At 44.2% G+C, this 17,035-nt stretch overlaps 1 protein-coding gene across 3 annotated transcripts in view; it reads left to right on the plus strand.

Annotated features, from left to right (window-relative positions):
- The window catches only part of PLXDC2 (plexin domain containing 2), a 782,113-nt gene that overhangs the window by 374,000 nt on the left and 391,078 nt on the right, over positions 1-17,035 (plus strand). For all 3 annotated transcript variants that reach the window (XM_073677477.1, XM_073677478.1, XM_073677479.1), the window contains one exon: positions 7,683-7,829. In XM_073677477.1, coding sequence (XP_073533578.1) covers positions 7,683-7,829 — 147 coding nt within the window. The remainder of the gene's footprint in view (positions 1-7,682; positions 7,830-17,035) is intronic.

Here is a 17,035-nt window from a genome sequence, read left to right on the forward strand (position 1 = left end):
ATACCTCAGTCCTTGGAACTAGTGTTGAGCCACCCCCAGGCATTCACGCCAAGGAACAATTACAATGTTCTGGAATGGCCATCCCAGTCCCCAGACCTGAATATCATTGAACATCTGTGGGATCATTTGAAGAGGGCTGCTCGGCGACCATCAAACTTAACTGAACTGGAATTATTTTGTAAAGAGGAATGGTCAAAAATACCTTCATCCAGGATCCAGGAAATCATTAAAAGCTACAGGAAGCCACTAGAGGCTGTTATTTTTGCAAAAGGAGGATCTACTAAATATTAATGCCACTTTTCTGGTGAGGTGCCCATACTTATGCACCTGTCAAATTTTGTTTGAATGCAGATTGCACATTTCCTGTTAGTACAATAAACCTCATTTCAAGGCAGAAACATTACTGTGTCCAACAGTTATTACATATATCAAACTGAAATAGCTGTTGCAAAAACGCCAATTTTTATAAAACATTAAGCTTAAGATTAATAGGGGTGCCCAAACTTTTTCATATAACTGTATATGTGACTGACATGTTTCTATCTATCTAATCTATGTGTGATGCTCTTTTCTTTCTGTTCTAAATTGTCGGGTACCGGTGTATGCCGCTGCTGAATTGCCGGCTTTTCATGTTTCACTGTGAGCACTGTTCCCATCGATTTGGGCAACCACTGTAATGCCACAACCACCATTGGGTATTGGGTTGTCCAAATTTTTGGCAGCCCTTGCAGTCACTGGATATGCAATAACAGTATAGGAGACCCACTTGTTAATAATAAGAACAACAAAGCATAGCCGGCTGATAGCTCTCTAACAATAGCGCGGGCCGACTGCTGGCCTTTTAAGAATAGTAAGGGCCATCTGATGCCCCTATAAAAATAGGCTTTATGACTTTTAGAGTCCCTCCATCATAAATAAAACAGGATGTGTCTGATGATGTGTCACACACCACATTGCCAGATAAGGTTGTAAAATGTTAAAATGACATTTCCTTGTGAAGGCAATTGTCTTAAAAAATAACGTAAAAAAAACAAAAAAATAGGATCTTTCTTTAGTATAAAAAACAGCGTCACCAATTTAACCTCAATGTAATTACATTGTTCAACTCATGCACCTCCTCCTCCATCTCTGAAATGACTACATCAGTCACAAGCTGACAGCACTGCAGCACTGCCTTGGCCAAGCGGCAACAGGCTGTGCTGAAGATAACATGCTTAATGCTTAATTGACAAACCACCCAGCACTGCAGAGTTGTTGAAAGCTGTAACACAGCAGCCTGATCTGTGGCTCTCACCGCTGAACATACAGCCAGGCATGGTCGTGTGTGACAATGGGTGGAACCTGGTGACGGAGAAATGACAGGTGGGATAGATATGCTTTCCCTCTATGCCAGTCCTTTCACCGAGCTAAAGAATATGGCTGTGGTGAAATGCAACTCCCACTGAGAAGCTGTTTCAGATTGAAAAACATTGAGCCTACCAGAGGATTTGATTCTGAGGAATAACCTTTTTCACCCGCTCAAGAGCCCCATAGCAGTTGCAAAGTTAGCGCTATCATGAACTCTCCTGAGGTAGAAGCCAAGGCACACCAGAGGATTCTCTGGTGGGACCGTTCAACCCTGCCGAGAAGCAGTCCTTCCTAAGAAAAATGTGTGGGAAGGTTCCTGGACACTCTATTTCTACTGAGGAGGAAACACACGCAAACATGGGGAGAACATACAAAGTCCTTGCAGATGTTGTCCTTGCTGGGATTTGAACCCAGGATCCCAGCGCTGCAAGTTTTCAGTGCTAACCACTGATCCAATGTGCTGACGTTCACCCTCTAATATCTAACAGGCTGGAGAAACTTGCACCTACTACCACTCTATCTTCAGCTCCTTTGTGAGAAAATGTATTTGGGCAGCCACTCAGTCTACCAAATAAAATTCCTGAGAAGGAAATTGGGGATGGCTTCGCTACTGGTACTGGGGGCAGTGCTAATACCATGGCGTCGTACCATAGTTTGCTGGAAATATTCCAGGCTGGTGGGAGGCAAGCAAATTCCCACAGAAAAGTACCAGCAGTAACGTTCAGGCCACATTTCAAGTGCAAGCAGCTTTAGAGGACTTCCTGGGAGAAATGACACACAGGGTAGATACGGTTTCCCTCTATGCCAGTCCTTTCACAGAGCTAAATACAACTCTCACCAAAAAAAATTGTGGACTGGCTCCGTACCATCCCTGGCCACATTCACCTGTCCATGTGTTTGTGATTAGGCGGTCCTTTCCCAGTAAGTGCACTGGGGAGGGCACGGGTAATGTTGTGGGACCCGTGCTTGTGGAAGGTGGAGGCGACACCAGGAGAAACAGTGCCCGCTGGCGACCGAGTATTGACACCCGGCCGCCGCCGGCATGAGGTTGTGAAAAGCTTCCACCTCCACAAGCTTAAAAGGCCATATTTTAAGTGCAAAGAGCTGCCCAGAAATCTGGCAGTTTAGTGTTGCAGCCTGTGGGTGAGTGGGTGGCTGGCTGCATACTTGCACTTGCATTCCAAGTGACAGAAAACTAAGCAGATGGTGGCCTCTATCATCATCATGGCCTCACCTCGGCACTATGAACTCTCCTGAAGGAGAAGCCAGGGCCTGCCGGAGGAGTCTCCGGTTCTCTGGTGGGCCCGTCCAACCTTGCCAAAAAGCAACCCTGGCTAAGAAAAGTGTGGGGAAAGGTTCCCGGACACTCTATGGCTGCTTTTTTAATGTGGATCGGCCATGCTTATGCATGTTACTTCCCAAAACGCATTACAGATCAGGCCATTGTCCAACTCTGTATTCAAGAAATTAAATGCTCAAAGAAAGGTGTGTGTGTTTCAAAGCACCACCGACAAGTGCGAGTTGATGTTGGACGGGCTGCCATTGCTTCTGCAACAAGCTCAATTACAGGATTTCCTGGGAGAAATGACATGCAGGGTAGATACGGTTTCCCTCTATGCCAGTCCTTTCACCGAGCTAAATATAACTCTCAGCAAAAAAAGTTGTGGACTGGCTCCGTACAATCCCTGGCCACATTCACCTGTCCACGTTTTTGTGGTTAGGCGGTCCTTCCCAGTAAGTGCACTAGGGAGGGCACGGGTAATGTTGTGGGACCCGTGCTTGTGGAAGGCGGAGACGATACCGGGGAATATAGTGGCTGCTGGGGACCGAGTATGGACACCTGGCCGCCGCCGGCATGAGGTTATGAAAAGGTTCCGCCTCCACGAGCCTAAAAGGCCACACTTCAAGTGCAAGCAGCTGTCAAAAATTTGGCAGTATAGTATGGCAGCCTGTGGGTGGGTGGGTGGCTGGCTGCATACTTGCGCTTGCATTCCAAGGAATGGGGTAGGGACAACTGAACGCTGCAGTGGGACAAGGACGTGGACAGTGATTGTTGCAAGTCTGCAATGACAGGTGCATTGCGGGAGGCATCTTCGCATGCGCCAAGGATCACTTATGATGGGCACACTTTTAGGCAGTGGCCTGTGAGTCAGAGATGCTTCCAGAGGTCTACCCCATGCTGTTCCCATGTCTTTTCAGCACTGTATGCATGTGTCTGATGATGTGCCACACAGCACATGGCAAGATAAGGTTGTAAAATGTTAAAATTAGCACCCGAGTAATCCAAATTTGCTCGACTCGAGCAACGAGTATCCGAGCATTGTAATGCTCGCTCATCACTCGTTATTTCTGGTTGCCTCCGCCACTCAGATCGTTGTTCTGTTCTTGCTGCTTCTTAGACAGCCACCGAAAGGACACGGGGAGTGCAATGCTATCTAAGCCATGCCTCTCCTGCCCTTATTATTCCACAGTGTAGAAAAGGCATGAAATGTGTGACTCAGACTTATCCCTGGATTTTCCATGTCACTGTGGCAGCCGTCTTGGAAGGACAAAATGCCAATCTGAACAGAGAAGGCAGCAGGAGGCAAACTGAGGATACAGGGTAGAGGGACTTTATATGAGAAATGTATAATCACCTTTTAATCTCCAGAGTGAAGGTCACTTTAATATTTCCCTAGACCACCAGCAAAATGGCTCTGAACCCCTCTACTCTCCAGATAGGCATTTTTTGGCACATTTTTCAGTGTTCTCGATCCACCACCAGAAAGTAGATGTCCCGTGTGCTGTAGTGACATAAATTATTAAGAAGAATTAGTCAGGTGCACCCTAACAATAAATACATGGTGGAGGTTTGGGGGTCTGGGGAAGCTGTCAGGTTCCCTTTTAGCCCTTATTATTGTAGATCACACCATATTTGCCAAAGTTGGAATGGATCCCAACACAAGGGGAAAAATAAACATTCCCTAACATGTTTCCTTACTTCTCTTTGCTGAGATTCGTTCTTGATTTTAAGAAAGTAGAAGAGAAGATCTTTCTCGCTTGCTGAGATAGCAGTCTTATTAAGTCACAATTTAGCTCCATTAATGATTGTATGTTTTGGTAGATTAAGTTAGCAAAATGAAAATTATCTAGTTGAAAAATTTAATGTCCATGTGCTTTTTGGATTTCTGCCCTGTTAGCGAAATTTTCTAGAAATGGCTCTACCATCAAGCTTCGACCTTGTTTTGTAATATAAATGAATAGACCATGACATTGAAAAATGGCTCGAGTTGTCAGTGTGTGTACTTCAAGCCTTACTTTTTCTCATTCAGTTAAAGCTATAAAACAATGTTATTATAATTTTCATTGGTCAGACAATGCATTGTGCTTATTGAATACAGTAGTTATTTGTTTATACTACTTCTTTGTCATTATTCCGTAAAGTGACCTCACTGGAAATTGGGCACAGGAGGGTGTTATGTACACCAAAATGTGTTAGGAGGCATAAGAGAATATTAAATTGTTTCTAGGCAAAGTTCCAACTCTCAAAACCCCTGATTTTGCAATACATTTGGTCTTCTGTGAAAACACCTTTTGGCTTGGATATAGTCTTTTAATTGTATTTCAATGGGATGCAATGTTGTAAATAAACCGAAACTTCATCCCTCAAGGAACAATGAATAGTCACATTACTAATTGTACTTGCCAGCCGAATGCTTTATTGAGTTACAGAACTTTTTCTTAAAATAATGAAGTGGTGTGATATCTGGGAAGAAGGGCAGATCGTGTTACCACTAAATCTGATACAAGTAGACCAGGAGAACTGCTAAGATCTTTTCTTTCCTGATGTAAGTGTTAGTTGGACGAAAATGTGAACTTACAAATGTAAATGTTAAATTGATTATTTTTTAAAATACCAAGATTAAAACTTAACAGAAGTCAAGAGCATTTATAAGGTCAAAAATAAGTGCAATATCCAAATCACCAAATTATGTAGCGGAATAGTGCACGTTAGGTAAAGCCTTACGGAAATATACGGTACTGCTGTCCAAAAATAAGCAAGTTGGTTCAGTATGTTGTTTACGCATTAAGCTTTCATGACTATGTCATTGTATGTGTTGTCAAATTTTTATTTTACATGTGCATTGGGATAAAATTATCTCTGGCTGTTGGCTATCGCTTTTTGGTTGTCCTTTCTTGATTAGACAACCTGCCACAATGTCACATGTGCGGCACACCATAATGATGACATTGCATCAAGTTGCCTACTCAAAAGAGGAGCCAGGTATGAGGTGGAGTGAAGATTCCCACCCAGCGGTCATGAAAATTGACCTGGCTGCTGGAGCAGGATCTTACGAATCAATTTGCTCAGATCTAAATTGTAAAAGGACTCATAAGTAGACCGAATATGGAATTCACTTGGGGTTGGGGAGAGAATAGCACCATCTGATGATAGTAAAATTGAAACTATTGTGACCATAAAGTGGAAAACTTCTCACCTGATAGAACTTACATGGTTTTAATGCAGCAGTCTCCGGGAAAATGGCCACTGGAGACTGCGTATGTGCAGATTGAGATCTCAGCACTGAGATCTCCCGTCCCCGAACTTTCGAACTGTAAAACGGGAATCCATGTTCAGAGTTCAGCAGTGGACACTAGGTGTCTGGTACGAACCCCAAACCTTACAGTTCAGGTTTGCTCATCTCTATCCATGAATATTATATAATGAGCAATGATAGCAACGAAATTTTTCAGCTATGTTAGTAGGGTTATGAATTTTTGGCTGGGGTGCCACTTTAATTTGGATACGTATGTTCTTTGCATGCGTGGATGTAACCTCCTTGCCAATGAGTGATCACTAGTGTTGCGCGAACATGCTCGGATAAGGTGTTATCCAAGCACGCTTGGGTGTTAACCAAGTGGCTTCAGCGTGCTCGAATACTATGTTAGACAGCCGCAACAAATGCAAGGATTGCCTAACAAACAGACAATCCCTGCATGTGTTACAACTTTCGAACAGCCATGAGACATACCACCGTGACAACTCAAACATAGTATTCAAGCACGCCAAAGCTACTCGGTTAGCACCTGAGCGTACTCGGAAAACACCTTATCCGAGCATGTTCGTGCAACACTAGTGATCACATTTGTCTGCTAATTCATAGGAGTACCTCCGCATGTGATCTTGGTCTGGCCTTTTTTCTTTGAAGTAGACTCTACTGGCAATTGATTTACTCCAGATGGGTTATTTTCCAATGGAATTTTGGTATCTTGCTGCATAAAGAATTCAGAGTTGTGTCAGAAACTGGAACTCCTAGAAGATCCTTTGGTCTTCTGGTGGGCCAGTCTGACCTTGGTATAATGGATCTGTACTAAATAGAAATAGAAATATGGTTATGTGAGAAAAACATCAGAAAACAGAGCACTGCAAGAGTAGTATTGCTGGCATTGTCTGTACATATATTAGATGTCTTTGAGAAGTGAAGTAACTTGAATCTCATAGGCCCCAATGCAAAAGGTCCAATGGGACCCCTAATTATTGAAAGTCTTTAATAGCATTGGTGATTTTATATAAGCCAAAGGGACTTTTTGGGCCTCTTAAAACTCTAGGGCCCACATGAGATTGCAACCCCCACACCTATCGTAGTTACAACCCTGTCTTTGAGACTTCTAATAGTTTTGAACCCCAAACCTTGAAACCATTGGTTGTCTTTTTTATCGCACAAAACAATTCTTCATGCGTGTAATTTTTGACCTTGCACAAAATTTAGAGTTTTAATCATTCACTTAAGATATCTGAAGATTTTCAGATGCTTCATTTCTTGTTTAATTGCTCCGCAAAACACTTTCATGCTCTGCCTTTCAGATGTATTATTTAATAGGTTAATTGCACTAAAATCCTTATTCTCATATATATCGGTATAAGCTAATTAACCTCAAAAAGATTATCCTTGAAACAATTAATGACATTATTTGCCAACTATCTTTTCAGAAGTATTAATAATAAATAAATTGCCATGACCTAAATGAAGGGAATATTTGGTAACTTGAGACCATAATTCATTGTGGTACCTTGCATCAGTCAGGGTTATCATCTTAATATTAGGAAATAATTAAATGATAAGCGATCTAATTTGAATACAACAACCGAGAGTGATCGAGCTGAATAGTTAATGTATCCTTTCTGTACAAGGCAATACGGACTGTGTGTCAAAAACAAATATGTTTTATACTAAATTATGCTTTTATTTGTATGCTACGAATTGCAGAGATTTTTTTTTTTACTGTGTAAAAGTAAAGCATTATTGATCTTAGAGAAAAACATTCCTTATAATAAATCTTTTTCTGTGTTACAGGAAGACATGGATCACAAGTATTATACGTCCAGAATGTTTGGTCCATTGGATTCTGCCAGTCGAGATTTATGGGTCAACATCGATCAAATGGAAAAAGAAAAAGTAAAGATTCATGGGATTCTATCAAATACTCATCGACAAGCAGCTGTAAGTGCAATGAAATATTCACTGTACAACATGACTTCATTTGATGGATATTGTATTAAATAGATAATCTGCAAATCACTTTATTTAAAAATTATTTTGTCCTACCCTCAAAAAATCCATCCAAAGATCTGGTTACTCAGTGTCTTCCTTCTGCCTGTTGTCAAGTGTAATCCATCTTCAGCTGGAGAGACGCTAATACAGGTTACAGGAGTTAGGTGCAGGGCTTTGTCTGGTTGCTCCTGCTTTCTTGTCTTTCAGACTGCATACAGGCAGAACAGAGAAGCAGGCTTTCAGCTTAGGAAACCTATTGTTATGACTGTCAGAGCACATTCACACAGGTAACGTACAAACCAGGAAGACAAATACCTGAACCTGACAGGCCCCTGTTCAGATTAGGAAAAGCCCTTCTCTGACCCTGGTCTGTCCCTGCCTCACCGAGAAGGTTGGCACCCTAAGATAGCACAATGGCGTTCCCACTTACCCAGAATGTCCTTAGCAGCTCCTAGGATCGCTAGAGTAGCAGTTCCCTAAGGAGAAAAGGAATCACACACAAAACTACTGCAACCAACACAAACTGCAGCAAAGTAAATAAATCCAAAAAAGTCTTATCACCAGCAGGAAACACCAGTAGGGCAGTTATTTAAAGCTGCACCTGAAAGGTGATAGGATGGACAAACAGAGTAAATGAAAAACACCTGTTACCCAAAACCGACAGAAACAAAGATAGCAGAGCTAAAACACCCAAAGAAAAGGTGTATCTGTTGTGGCTCAACGGAAAGAGACGCTGACCACAGAATCAAGGGTTCAAATCCAGAAGTATGACAGCTATTGGACAATTAAGAAAAGACTGACTGTCACTTCCAAACAGAAAACTGGTATGTACAGGAGCAAACTAAGAGTCGCCTTCTCTATACATAACACACAAATAAAGTTGCATTCAAATATATGAAATTTGAATTGCCTTGTTGTTGGCATGCATGAATTGGCCAAATTTTGTGCTAAGCATCTCCATTTTTTCTTATTATCTAGATCAGTAATGCAATTGAAATTTCATACATTTCATGTTTACATGCTAAAGCGCTACAGAGTGCATCTTTATTTGTTAGCTATTGGACAATGGCAGGAGTGATGTAAGCTGATAATTCAAGAAAAGAAAGTTCCAGCACCTATAGCGCTGGAATAATGAATCAAGAGGAGCCACCCATTCAAAAAAATATATACATATATGGAAAGTTAAAAATGAGAAGAATCCGGGCAGTTCCTGAACATATTGGACTGGTATGTGCAGCAGTTTTAACGTTTTGTGAGACTCACAATAGGACCCAGTAGCTTAATTCATAATTATATACACTATATATTGCTGGTGTAATTCTACCGTGGAACATTTACTTTTTATGATATAACATTACATGTTAGATAGAATATGAAGAATACAGTTTCTATGTATCGGCAGTAGGATCTTAAGATGCCATTAACACATACTCAATACTTGCAGATTAAAAATGGTGTTTGCTCTACCGGAAAATGAAATACCAGCCCAATGTGCGGACTTAATGTACAAAAATAAACTTAATGGGACTTGGAATAGTAAGAGTTTGTGAAAGGCAAGCTGTGTGCAATAGCCTGCTTCTAGCATTTCAGGGAGAGAGGATAATGGAAGAAGTGGAAACTGCAGGTGATTAAGGTCAGAAACGACTTCCTCATACATTACTGTGTGCTGTGACCTACTAACACTGGAGTAGCCTTAATGCAAACTGAAATTATTTGTATTCCCACTTGCTATAGCGTTCCTTTATACCTGGAAAAGGTAAGCAATAAGCATATTATTAGCCAGGTCAGTCCTCTGTACAAGGTGTGATCTATTGATTTCACTGAGGCTTGAGAATGTAAAGAAATCTGTCAGAAGCTTTAAGGTCACCGATCTAATTACATTACTGGCTAGGGTAGTAAAGGACAAGTGCAATCCAATCATACATTCCTAGTCACAAATGGATCTTGCATCCCTGAGAAAGAACTTTGAATCTTGAATCTGTCATTGAGACAGCAAGTGCACCAAAGGCAGCAGATTGCCAGCAAGTGCAATGGTTTTTCTGTCATTCTCTGCCTAATGGCATACCCATTTTGGCTCATATCTCTTCTTGATTTCAAGGGTGCGTCAGATTTGACAGACAGTCATATCGGGTCCGGCTGTAGAAGGTCGCTGCGTTTGGCCTTGCAAACATCTTCCTGATCCTTTCATGATCCCTCTCACTTTAGGTCCCAGTGGTGATCCTCACCTTGCTTGGGGATTATACCTTTAGGACCCAGCGGTGATCCTCACCTTCTGTTGCTAATTAGCACGCCCTTGCTGTATCCTTAAATACACTCAGTTTCTCCAGAGAATTGCTGGTGATAAAGTGTTCTGATTCTATTCAGGCCTGGAATTCTAGTAGTCGGCTAGAATTACCTTGGAGTTCCTTTGTGGATTGTTGCCATTTTCTCTCTGGTGTCATCTTGTAGCTAAGTGTATTCCCTTGTTTGTTTCCCTAGTGTGTACTTTAGTTTGTAGTGGGGCTGACTAGTGCTCACCCCTCCCCCTCCCTACCTAGGGCGTAGCTTTAGGGTCAGCAAGGGCCAGGTTTCCTGCTCTGCGATAGGTGCAGAACCTATATAGGGGTCCATAGGGGAGTCGGGGTTTGTCGTTTGAGCTGTTTAGGGGTCTCCACTCCCCCTTTCCATACTTGTAAGGCTCCCTTCCCTTTTCCTGTCGTTATACACTGGGTTCTCTCCATACCCAGCGTGACACTTGATGACACAGAAAGGACTTTAATAAAGAAAATGAGGATTGTACTAGACAGACAGTAATTCAGAAAATCAGTGAAATAGCTGAGAATCAGCCTGCCCTCAGGGCACTTGCAGCCTCATTTACATAAAGTTCAAAGTTGATTTTCTCAGCAATTAAAAATCAATTTTTGTGCCAGGAAGTTATGTTTTAATTTCTCTTTTAGTACCCTACCCAGCAATAAATTTAGTATGTAACAAGTTCCCTACTTTACAAAGCCCATCCTCATAATGGATCAGTAATCAGGGGATGATCTTTTCAGGATCCTTATCTCTTGCCATAGTGCTCAGTATTTACAAAGAGTGTGTCGCCCTCTGTTGGACTCATCTTGTCCTGCACTACTACATTGATTTGAATGGACATCATGCAATTCCTAATTTCTCTCATGGTGGCGCTGTAAGGAAATAAAACACTTATTATGATGTTTCAATACAGATGACAGATCTGATCAGCTTAATGCCAGGAGAAACTTGACAATGTAGCGTTTGTCCAAAATGGACAACACCTTTAGAGGGAACCTGTCTCACCATAAACACTGTTTACCTGTAGATATAGGGTTAATCTGCAGGCAAATAGCATTTACGTACTTTTTAGCCGGCTTACTGGAGCAGTGGTTATAGGGGGGAAATTAAATTAGACCCTCTGTGCAGCTGATCACTTCCAATCACCGGGACGGGGCAGGGAGCAGTCACCGCTCTGCACAAAGTAGAGTGGCCCCGCCCACTGCACTTGTGACTCATTAGCATACAATTTCATCTATGGATCTCTCTAAAATAGCAAAACAGATTTCTACAAGAAAGGTGAGGATTTACTCAGCATATTCGTGCCATTAGTTTGGGGTTTAAAATCCTGATTACAGCTTCTCTTTAAGATTATTTTGACAATGGAAATAAATTTATAGAACATGGATTTTTGAAGGGTTTAAAATACTGATGACAGATTCTCTTCAACATATGGTGATCCAACAATTCCTTTATACTGTCTAGAAATAATAAAAATAGCACTGTATCATACCCAAATAATACTCATACACAAGGCATAAGATACAATAAAGAAGCTTTTGAGTAGCACCATACAATGCCCAACAAATATCATATAATTTTTGGATATCAATATAGTTCCTAACGAGAACTCCCATCTAGTGCCCTTTCAGGTTCTAATTAGGGATGAGTGGACCCGGATAAGTGGATTCTTTCACTCTTTCTCTCTCTGCAACTGACTTTCCCCGGAACTCTGAACATTGCAAAGGACTTCCGGGAAAAGTCAGTGTTCAGTGTTTTGCACCAAACAAGTAACTGCCGGTACAAATGCAGAACTTTAAAGTTTGGATCCGGTTATTCCTAGTTGTAATATTTTAATGTAGTGGGGATTAAAATGATTGTCTGGGATTTTTGTACTTAAAGTTGAAAATATGTTAATCAATATAATAACCATTACTCACCAATTTAATCACTCACCCATCCAGTACTTCTGCTCTTGTGGTCCTTGCCAGTCCGACAGCGATAATCTGACCAACACCCATCACTTACTTATCAATAAGCCAGTGATTGGCCCCACATGTACAGTGTCCATTTTAGGACATGATCAGATATCAAAGTCAAACATCAGAATGATGTCAGTTTGAGGCTAACTACCCTGAGGACTGATTTTGATAAGTGATTTAGATAAGTGACTTTGACATCTGACTTTAATAAGTGACTTTTATATGTGACTTTGACATGCGACTTTTACAACTGATAATAACAATAAAAAAAAGTCACAGTTCGCTGATGGGACTTGAACCTGAAACTCTATGCCTAAAAGCCTGTGCACTTATCATTGAGCTATAAACTCAGTTGAGGAAACCTAGATGTTCTATTTGGTTAGGTGATTTTCAATGCAAACATGTCTGAAACTCATTGGGACTTTCACAATTATTTCCTCCAAGCCAAATTCAAATGATGTGTGACTTTGATATGTGAGTCTGATATGTGACTTTCTTCAAACATCAGAATCAAAATCACAATGACTTTTATTATTTTCATGGTTAATCCCATAGGACAAGAAAAGCTACTGGTCACTATCACTTGACCCTATGGCTGAATGGTAATGTTTCAGGCTCACAGATTAGAGCTTTCTGGTTCAAATCCCAAGAGCAGAAGAATCTTTCTTTTGGTTTTTCTTGCAAATTATGCTATAAAAGTCAATTATCAAAGTTACTTATCAAAGTCACATGTCAAAGATATGTGAGTTTGACAACTTACTTTGACACCTAACTTATTATTTGCTTATGTGGCACCCCAGGGGTCTGGTTTCCACAGTAACGGCAATGTTATGTCTGAGAGCAGGTGGGAGGTCTCTTGGTCAGGGATCCTGTGCATGCCACACCTCCTGCCCAGTCCTGGGAGGGGAAGAACTTCCCCTATATAAACCTAGGGCTGAGGCAGGGTTAGTGAGTAGAGAAGAAGTAGAGACAGAGAAGAGAAGCAGATCTAGGAAAGAACATCAGGAGCTCTGTGGGAGCAGTACTACAAGGAGTCAGGGGCTGGCAGCTGCAGAGCTCGCCCTGACTGAGAAGTTATCTCCGGACCCGGAGTCCGAGGCTGTGGGGACTAACTCCTACCCAGCAGCAGAATCCGTCAGGCAGGGGATTCCAGGTCCTCTGGCCAAGAAACCCGAAGGCACGGTCACACGCATGGGACCAGCACCGCCGTCGTGGAGCGGAAGCTACTAGAAGGCCCCGAGTCACCGGCCATACGGGTGAGCACCACACGGTACACTCAGGGACGTGGGCTACTTATACCCGCCTCTAGCAAGGTAGCCAGAAGAGTACAGTTAGTTTGGGAGGCCTACAACTCCGCCTGGCCAGGGGAGATCCCATCTGCTCAAGGACTGACCAGGCCCCAATCGCTAGCCAGTACTCCGGGAGGGTCTATCTTTATCACCAGTAAAGACCCTGAACTACACCGCATCGTCTCTGAGTGGTTCCTACTACCCCCATCATCCACGTCGGCTGCCCTGAGGCCATACCCCTCCCGTTGGGGGTGATAATATCACGCTGCACAATCCTACCACCGGCCTCAGCGGTCTGCCCTGCAGCGGCAGCTCCATAGCTGCATTCAACGGGTGGCGTAGTCGTCCAACATCTACTGCTAATACAGCGCCACTTAGTCTGACTCCCTGGGCACGGACCGGGTCACCGCCATGAGACTACAACCCTCAACAGATCCGGCTCCAGGTAAGCTCCCGCGTGCGCAACGCTGCGCGACACAGGCCCAGGGGTGCGTCAACTTTTGGCGTAGTCGGCAGGATTTCGTGCCCGCAACCACCGGGTACTGCGTGCCTGAAAAAGACTGTTCAAACTTACCTGTGGTGAAGATTCCCGCCATCCGGCGCCATCTTCCGCTTCCTTCCCGCCATCGGTGGAGTTTTCCCGCCATCCGGCGCCATCTTCAGCCTTCTTCCCGCCATACGTGGAGTTTTCCCACCATTGGACGCCATCTTGAGGACTCCGCGCGGGAAGAAGAGGGGCGTGGACTCCGGGGGCGCGCGGGAGCTGGGGCCCCGCCTCACGACCGGACGTTGCGTAGGGTCCTGGAGGGAGCCCAGCAGACGCCGGCGTCGCGGGAGCGCGGCGGGGGGTCCTCGGCCCTGGCGATCCACTGCGGAGCCGCGGCCTGCGGAGGGGGATCATCGCAAGGTAGGCCGCGGTCCACTGGGGGGGAGGGGGATGCCGGATGCGGAGGAAAGCTTCACCGCTTCAACCCCCGCCAGCGCCACCGCTGTTGCGGTCGTGCCTTTCGCCATGCCCTGTGTCCCGGGGGCGGCCTGGCTGCCCCGGCGCTCAGGGGAGTCGCATGCCCTGCATGACTTTGGGGAGGGGCTGGATAGCCTCTTCCGGGTGTACCCCCTCACAGAGGAGCAGGGGGTGAGCGTCCTGGTGGCCCAATTAACCGGGGCGGCCCGAGGGGAGGTAGGGTCCTGGCCACCTGGGAGGAGGACTGTCGCAGAGATACTAACCCAGCTAACCGAGGAGGAGCTGCAGTACTACCAATACGAGGAAAGCCAAGAGGACCCGGACGGGTCTGAGGACTACCCTCAGGAGGGAGCACAAAGAGGACATAGCTACTGAAGGGAAGTAGCGTGAATAAAGAGCTGTAAATAGTTACCCGTAAGGGTACAAGGACTGCTGCTAATTAAAATATGGTCCCCGTTGGGATTAGTGAATTGTTCCCCATGTGCCCCTATCTTAAACCAGGCTGAGGACTGTGAGCAGCCATTCCTTATCCCCACTGGCCGAGGACTGAGAGCGGCCATATCCTGTAAATAATTATGTGTTTCTAGTAATTTATGGGAGTCTTTGGTGGATTTACCGGGAATCCTTTGTACATGGTTGGAGCGTAACCCAGGAATGGACTAAAGACTGTTAAGGACTCGGGGCAGGACAGACCCCTACCTGGTTACGTCTCCCTGTTTTGGTGAAATGGACACCTTGCTTTTCTTCAAAGACTGCACCCGGTTGCGGACACGCCGTAACCATCTTTATGTGTTTTTCTTATTGTATTATTATTGTTTATACCTTGTTATGTTTTTCTAAAAATATGTTTAGTCCCGGAGTACTAAATTTCACTAGGGGGGAATGTGGCACCCCAGGGGTCTGGTTTCCACAGTAATGGCAATGTTATGTCTGAGAGCAGGTGGGAGGTCTCTTGGTCAGGGATCCTGTGCATGCCACACCTCCTGCCCAGTCCTGGGAGGGGAAGAACTTCCCCTATATAAACCTAGGGCTGAGGCAGGGTTAGTGAGTAGAGAAGAAGTAGAGACAGAGAAGAGAAGCAGATCTAGGAAAGAACATCAGGAGCTCTGTGGGAGCAGTACTACAAGGAGTCAGGGGCTGGCAGCTGCAGAGCTCGCCCTGACTGAGAAGTTATCTCCGGACCCGGAGTCCGAGGCTGTGGGGACTAACTCCTACCCAGCAGCAGAATCCGTCAGGCAGGGGATTCCAGGTCCTCTGGCCAAGAAACCCGAAGGCACGGTCACACGCATGGGACCAGCACCGCCGTCGTGGAGCGGAAGCTACTAGAAGGCCCCGAGTCACCGGCCATACGGGTGAGCACCACACGGTACACTCAGGGACGTGGGCTACTTATACCCGCCTCTAGCACGGTAGCCAGAAGAGTACAGTTAGTTTGGGAGGCCTACAACTCCGCCTGGCCAGGGGAGATCCCATCTGCTCAAGGACTGACCAGGCCCCAATCGCTAGCCAGTACTCCGGGAGGGTCTATCTTTATCACCAGTAAAGACCCTGAACTACACCGCATCGTCTCTGAGTGGTTCCTACTACCCCCATCATCCACGTCGGCTGCCCTGAGGACATACCCCTCCCGTTGGGGGTGATACTATCACGCTGCACAATCCTACCACCGGCCTCAGCGGTCTGCCCTGCAGCGGCAGCTCCATAGCTGCATTCAACGGGTGGCGTAGTCGTCCAACATCTACTGCTAATACAGCGCCACTTAGTCTGACTCCCTGGGCACGGACCGGGTCACCGCCACGAGACTACAACCCTCAACAGATCCGGCTCCGGGTAAGCTCCCACGTGCGCAACGCTGCGCGACACAGGCCCAGGGGTGCGTCACTTATTATATATTACTACCTAAATAATCAAATAATGAACCTATAGTTTAATGGTAAGGCATTTGTGTCATACATACTTTTGGTTTGAAACAATAATAGTAATAAAAAAAAGTTCACTGTCTGCTACTGGGACTTGAACCCAAAAGCACTCATGTAGCAGTTAGCACACTTACCATTGAGCTGTACACTCATTAAAGGGAAGTGGGCATTCTACTTGGTTATGTTATTTCCAGTGCAATCAGGGCTTTCACACAGACATTCTCCAAGCCAAATTCAAATAAGCCAAATTCAAATGATGTATGAGTTTGATGAATGACTTTGATACCTGAATTTCGTCACACATCAGAATCAAAATCAGAAGGAGTTCGAGAAACTATGAGTATTTGCATAGTTAATCTCATAAACCAAGAAAAACTATTTGCCAGCATCATTTGAGCTTATGGCAGAGTGGTAATTACTGTACCCTCCTTTATGGAGTGGAGGTTCTGAGTTCAAATCCCAGGTGCAGCAAAAATAACTATTTTTTTTTTTAAATTATGCTGGCTAGCACACAAACTTCAGTGATGCCTGGCTTTGATATCTGACTTTTCCCACACATCAGAATAAGAATCACAATTACTTTTAGACACCCTGAGTATTTTCATGCTTAATTTCATAAGCCAAGAAAAACCAACAGCCAGCATCACTAGAAGCTATGACACAGATGCCTTACCATTAAATTATAGGTGCATTATTTGATTAGTTAGATAATAATATATAATAAATAAGC

Source organism: Phyllobates terribilis, unplaced genomic scaffold, assembly GCF_046119375.1.
Source record: "Phyllobates terribilis strain yellow unplaced genomic scaffold, ASM4611937v1 Scaffold_4__5_contigs__length_816908805, whole genome shotgun sequence".
Classification (NCBI taxonomy): Eukaryota; Metazoa; Chordata; class Amphibia; order Anura; family Dendrobatidae; genus Phyllobates; species Phyllobates terribilis.